The following is a 7,035-nucleotide window of genomic DNA, read 5'->3' on the forward strand; positions in this document are numbered from 1 at the left end:
ATGCAATTACCTTGTAATGTTTATTTTAAAAATGAGCAACATCACTTGAAACCAAATGAGCTTCCTGCAAACAAACAATATCAACCTTTTTTCTTAAAAGATCATCTAAGCACTGTGCTCTCTTTACAGGATGATTGGCCCCTCACAAATTTCAGGAATTAATGACAACACTATCCATGATCAAAAATAGAGATAAAGATCAGGGAGAACGAATGAGTAAAAGACATAGCACAGATAACAAAAAAGTTGTTATCGATCAGTGTAACAAAGGCATTGAAATATCCTGGTGCAGGTTTATTGGAATACCGAGGGCCACCTGCGTATACGCGATGCGCTCTATTTAACTCCAGGAAAGGGTGGTCATCCTAGGACTTGAGGGTTGGATACCAATGGGGGATTTTCTGCTGAAGAAAGTGGATGTGGTTACAGTGACGATTTCTGTCCTCAAGGACCGCCACCCTATCCTGTATAGCATCAATACGAGCGTGGCACTGATTGATTTTGGATTCCAAATATAGGCCACCATCCTTCCAACTTACCTTGAAATAAAAACTTTCACATACAGAAGAAACGTCACACAATGTTTTCTTATTTCTTCGGCTTCAAAATGAACACTGCTTGCTTGACCTGGAGAACGCAAATGAAAGTCAGTATTACTTCAAGGCCTAAAGATTCTGTTGCAAGGACTGTCTGTTACAGCCTGGGTTACTTTTTCACAGCTCTGAAGACAAAAATGGAAATCTAGGCTATTTCACAAGACAGATTGTCTACAGTAAGAACATATACAGAGGAATACAATTTATGCCATGGTAAACTTATTTTAGAATACCACCTGTCCATAGTAACAAATCTCAGTTTATAACAAAACACCCGCAAAGACAGACTGTCAACACATACTACAACAAGCTTAGGAGTATATATACAGCAACCTGTCCATTCAACCAATTTGACTGAAACCTCTGGGTTTAATATTGACAATCAAATGATGCAGAGGTGGAGTGCACATTGATGGTAACTAAAAGTGCATCTGCTAAAATACCTTGGTTAAAAATAAAGGGAAGTTTTCTAAAGACAGACATTCTGAAATTATCAACTTGCTTTAGCAGTGTTACCTACATAACATTCTTATTAGAAGGAAGTTCTTTCTCAAACATTCTGGTCCATGAGATGTCAACAGCTTTTTAAATGTACTGTATTTTAAAGAGTCTAGCCTTGGTTAAAATATCCTATAAGTTTTTCATAGAGAAACCTGTGTTTTAGGTTTCTAGAGCTTGTAACCAGCATGTTTGTAAATATTTACCAAAATCATGTGAGCTTGATTGAATCAGGTTTTCTAATCTGTGTAACTGCTGCCTGAAAAACAGAATGAGATCATTAGCAACTCAAATGCATTAGCCAAGACCTTAGTGTTAGAGAACAACCTGCAAAGTTTACAAGAAACACATTGCATTACCTTTGCTATGTCCTGTGTTGCCCGTACAGCAGTTATATTTTTAAACATTTTGCCAACTCTTTTTTTAATCACATATCCTATGTCTTAAATCAACCAGTAGTTCACCAGGAGAAATACGGACAAGTAGTATTTAGTTTATGTTTTAACTGCAATGGTCTATCTGCACACGTAACCATTTTTTTTTTTAGCAGAACCAAGAATATTCTTATGACGCAATATGAACGAGAGAGACCAGGGTACAATGGTACTGCGTGGTGTCTATACAGTAAGCTTGCATTGCAGCAGCACCAACTGCAGCGGACTTTGGCAAAACAAAGCTTTATTTAAGTCACCATTTCAAACAGGTTATCAGTCATATTTTACTACTACTAAAAATATTAATAATAATAATAATATTTTTAGTAGTATGAACTACGCTTGTCAAGTGACCCCAGAGATTGGTTGTGCCTCCATGTTACATCAACAGTTTGCATTCAACTTTTTTTTTTTTTTGGTCATATGGTCATTTAACAAAAAAAAATCCAGACAGCAGAGGGATTTCGAGACATTTCTTACGCTATACAACGCTTTGTTGTCGAGATGGCGAATGAAGAAATTAAAGGTTTACCTCCAGAGAACACAAGCTGGAGCGGGGTGGGGACAGTGTTCAGTTTTCGAAATTAAAATGATTAGTGTTAGCGTATATTTTGTATGTTTCAAACATATTCTACCATAGCACTTCTCTTACACTGTCTTGTACACTAGGCATTTAGTACATATTTTACTGAACCACTACAACCGCTATAGTATAGGCACCCACGCCCCGGATTTGGTAGTGGACTTTAATACAACAACTTTTGTTTATGTAATATGCATTATACAAATCAAAAAATCAAATTTTTGCATATGAGTAATATTTAATGTGTGATTTATAGTATTCACATATTGTCCAATGGTTTCTCTTAACAGATAAAAAAAGAAAGCAAAAAATAGTTCAAAAAGTGCATCCTAAATTCGAAGGAATATGGTAATACTGAACAAATAAAAAACACACCACAGGGTAGGGAATGGGGCTCTAGTTTCTGGTTCTTATACACCCACATCCATGGGTAGACTATCACAGACTTCACGTTTAAAAATGAATGAACAAATATGTTATTTGGAAAGTATCCTTTCAGTTTTACAAAATCTGTTTCTTAGCCTGCAGCTTCAATATGCCTTCTTCCAGTAAATAAGTCTCCCAAACTTGTTCTTTGTTTTTCTGACTCTTTCAACCAGAATGAGCCATCCACAATGTTTATATCTAATGTATTCATCTGCTATTGGGTACTCAGTGTTTCCATATTTCTATGCAACTGAGCAGTTTTAAACATTGGTTTTATAAAATGGTACTCCACGGATTTTCAGCTTGGTTAACCACTGAAGTCAGATTGTTTATATGGTGTAGACCAAGCATACTGTGTGCTACAGTCGTTGCAGGAAACAACAGTAGGCTTCTTTTGAGAAAGCCAAAAAGTATGCTGTGTTATTAATTCTTTACCTGAATAAACCGAAGAGGAGCTTGGTAGACTCTACCAGCGCTGTTTCAGTCACCCAGGGAAAACCAAACAAGTCCACTGTGTCAGTCTCATAATCAGTAGGAGAGGGATCCAGCCTTAATAAAAGTCTATAAACATATATAAAAACAATATTAATGTTTCAATTTTTACTACTATGGTTCTTGACAATTAGCCATGTGTAAAGCTTGCATATATGTATTGGTTTGCCATTCCAATATGTACAAAGGTGTACAGTACGTATTTACTGTAACTAAACAGTGCATACAACCTGATGTGCACATACAGGTACTGTATCGTGATTTATTTACACAGCAAATACAAGATGTAATCTCTAATTTCAAAAGTAATTCCTGCATCCACTTTAGTTTCTGAAGTATAAAATGCAGTATATTATAATAATGTCATTTTTAAGTTGCTTTGAAAAGGACAGCAAAATAAAATAAAAAAATAAAAAAACTGTGCACACACATACCGCTTCAGGGATCCTCTTCCAATGTAGCCATCTGGAGAAAAGAGTCTTCCCCCGTCTCTGCTGTGGTCCGACACACAGCAGAACAACGGAGGCTTGGAATGGCTCAGCTCGCTCAAGCTCTCCTCAATGTAGGGGGATATAGGAGGAGTGAGAGAAGGACTGAAGTCTTCCTTTTCCATTTCATAAAAAGAGCTAAAAGGATGAAGCAATTGCAAAGTCAGAATGTATCCTCAGGCATGTACAGTATGGCCCCATTATATTTTATCATCATTAGTCTTAGTGGTCCTCATAAAACAGCCAAAGGACTACAGCCCATCCCAGAAGCTAAACTACACACCTGCTGCTGTGTCCAATTTGAAAGTCTCCAGTTCTCAGAATAGCAGCACACTAACAAGCCTACAACATTAAACAATGTGTGACCTACATTAACATTAAACAATTTGTGACCTACATTACATGACTGCTGAAGGAGTGGAGATGCAAGATTTAATGACTTTTGTACCTGGAACAAAGGTTTGAAAAATTAATTTTAAATGCTTGGGTGATAAAGCTTTTTAAAGAATTGCCCTGAGTGTCCCATCTTTTTTTTATATGAACTACAGTTATATTATAGTATGCCTATTGCTCATCGAAGTGATACATGACTCCAAAGACTTAGAGGAGTGCAGGTAATTGGCAGGTACTCTGGTATAGTGGTGATGGCTTGCCTCTTAGAAAAATGCAAAAATGTATATTTAATTGTGCATATATGCGAGACTCATTTGAGCTATTGGACAGGGCAGGGTTTACCGCAGAAACACATTTTAACTGCCACTGTAATGTAATTATGTTTCAATAATTTCCAAATGTATACTGTACATTTATCCTCGACCAAGGGTGATCATTTCTTCCATATTATTTATGAACACTACTTATAACTATGTTTGGGTGGCTACTGCCTTTCTTGTTGCTATGGACGTTCCAGCAAATAACACAAGACTCAACTCGAGCATAAAAGTTACATGTTTTTTTTTTTTTTCTTAAATAAATAAAATAAAACAAAATTAAATAAACTGTGCTCGCTGCAAAGCAATCTTGTTGTAAACCCTGTGTTAGCCCTTAAAGTAACCATTGCGATTAATGTATTTTCTTTACTCTTTACTTACAAAATATTTTACAGATAATTATTTATATACAGAACATTTTGACACTAAGCAGCATGTGCAGGAAAAGGGGTCATCTTAGACTTCATTCACCATGTAACTAACTTACAAACGAAATTGTCCAAACACATTTTTACTGAAAAACGTTTAACCTTTAAAACTATAACTTCTACGCACACACGATATAGACTCTATAATACGAGACAGGGAGCATGTACACAGCGGTACTACAGATAGGCTTAAGTGCAGTAGAAAAAACACATTCATTTTTAGTATAATCTAGACACATTTCTTGACAAATCAAACATATCTGTCTCCAAAACTAAAGTTATTCGTGAATTACACTTTAAAAACAGTATTTTTGTGAGGCATTATTTACCAACCTGCTACAGCAAGTTCCACTGTTTTAGTCTCCCGCGCCAGTGCAATCTGACACACAACGCAGGCGCGCACTGAGACCTCCAACCAGCCCCTTTCCTTTCATTGGTGTAAAGTTTCTACTGGCTCTGCCTCCAGCCGCTGCGCAAGGGTTGCTACAGTTGTCATTCAGCAGTAGGGCAAGTAAGGGACTGTTGCTAAACAGATGTTTTTTTTTTTTTTTTTTTTAATTAACATTTTGAAAAGTATACAACGCTGCTGAAATACAGTATTTAAATAATACGAAGATTCCCTTTAAAAGACGTTAATAGTATTATGTTACTGTTAATATTGCAACATAAATTGGCTGTCCTTGGTTTAGTAGTTGATACTACTACAATACTCTGTTTTGAAACTTTAAATGTGGCCTAAGCTACTCGTTTTGTCGTCTCGCTTCCTGTCTGTTTATTTTCTCCAGAATATCCATATTACATGATAATAACATTTATTTTATTTTTTTATAAGCATTAAAATAAATCACAGAAAATCCCCAAACTAGGCTCTTTTTTTTTTTTTTTTTTTTTTTTTTTTTTAAAGTTTCCTATAGCAATTAGCTGTACGAGTTACAGACCGGTAATTATAGTTATTCATGTTTTAGTTTAATTCAATACATCTATCATCCACATAGTAAATTATATAAAACGTTTTATCCAAACAAGACACACCTGTTAACGAATACTGTAAATTGTAACATGTATTTTAATTACCCTGTACAGATAAAAACACAGTGCATAACCCCCCCCCCCCCCCCCCCCCAAAAAAAAATAACATCTGTTGAAATATTTCTGAGCCTGTGTTATGAAACATGCGTATGAAAAGCACGTGTTCTCTTTTAAGAGCCTGACTGAGTGTTGGTTCCTGTCTAATTTTGTTTTTAAAAAAGCAGCACATCAGAGTTAAATAAAATTGGACCCGGGGAACCCCTGATTTCCATTATGCAGATGTATCTGCATTGACAGCTTCCTTCTCTGGTGCATTGTGTCTGCATTCAATATTGTCCCGATTATCACAAAAAATCTCGACACAAATGAAAAGGCATGCAAACAGCCGTCGCTTGCCCAAGTGATGTTGTTATTATCTGCGCGTTTGTAACGCTAAACATTATTATTATTATTATTATTATTATTATTATTATTATTATTATTATTATTATTATTATTATGTCTGTAGCTAGCAAGTCTGTGTCGATCATGCAGCTGCATTGTGCCGAAGCCTGGAGTTTTTATGTATTTATTTAATTTATTGCCTGTGTGATGCAAAACTGGGGAAAAAAAGAAGAGAGAAATGTTTTAAAATGAATATATTGGTCATGACAGCAGTTTACAATACACTCACTGTGTAGGGCATCAACGTGCTGTGCAGAATCAGCTGGACCCATTTTGCTGGTTAAACAAATCAATTTATGAAACGACAAACATAGATGCAAAGGTAAGTGACTTCATCATGTAGTACTACTATTCAGAATGATCTGTTATACAGTATATACTATATGTATTAAACAATACTTGCATTAATATACAACTATGACATTTAAAGTTAACCCTTTCAACTCTGGGACTGTCATAACAAAATATCATTTGATATGTTTTATTTTATGTTATTAAAATGCATAATGATTTATGCATTCATACATGCCAACAGTCCCTATATGGTCGGGACAGTCCCGATCACTAACTTATTGCAAGGTAAGAACGCTTCATTGTGTCTGTTTACTGTCATGCTGGCCCTGTGGTGTTGAGTCGTGGCGATACATCTATTATTATATGGTGTGTTTTTTGAGTATGACCCTTCCGATGTGTATGTTGCGCAGAACCCCCCCCCCCAACCGCAACCCAACCGCACCCCACCCCACCCCGGGGACGAGAGTCCCGCTGAACAGTTTCCAAATGTTGGCAAGTATGTGTGCATTTAGGTTGTATATAATTGCTATACCACGTTTTCTACAACAGTGTTAAACGGTTATAATTGTTCCTTAGATTGTAAATGCCGTTCTGTGAGTTAAAACAAACACAC

At 36.1% G+C, this 7,035-nt stretch overlaps 1 protein-coding gene across 1 annotated transcript in view; it reads right to left on the reverse strand.

Moving 5' to 3' along the window:
- mms22l (MMS22-like, DNA repair protein) overlaps window positions 1–5,091 on the reverse strand; it is a 53,538-nt gene extending 48,447 nt beyond the window's left edge. The window contains exons 1-5 of the mRNA XM_034017803.3: window positions 4,989–5,091; window positions 3,464–3,655; window positions 2,973–3,098; window positions 1,301–1,353; window positions 540–627 (exon numbers count right to left, since the gene is read on the reverse strand). Of these exons, the coding sequence (XP_033873694.3) occupies window positions 540–627; window positions 1,301–1,353; window positions 2,973–3,098; window positions 3,464–3,642 (446 nt within the window). The 5' untranslated portion in view covers window positions 3,643–3,655; window positions 4,989–5,091. The remainder of the gene's footprint in view (window positions 1–539; window positions 628–1,300; window positions 1,354–2,972; window positions 3,099–3,463; window positions 3,656–4,988) is intronic.
- Window positions 5,092–7,035: the final 1,944 nt, after the last annotated feature.

Source organism: Acipenser ruthenus, chromosome 6, assembly GCF_902713425.1.
Source record: "Acipenser ruthenus chromosome 6, fAciRut3.2 maternal haplotype, whole genome shotgun sequence".
Taxonomy (NCBI): domain Eukaryota; kingdom Metazoa; phylum Chordata; class Actinopteri; order Acipenseriformes; family Acipenseridae; genus Acipenser; species Acipenser ruthenus.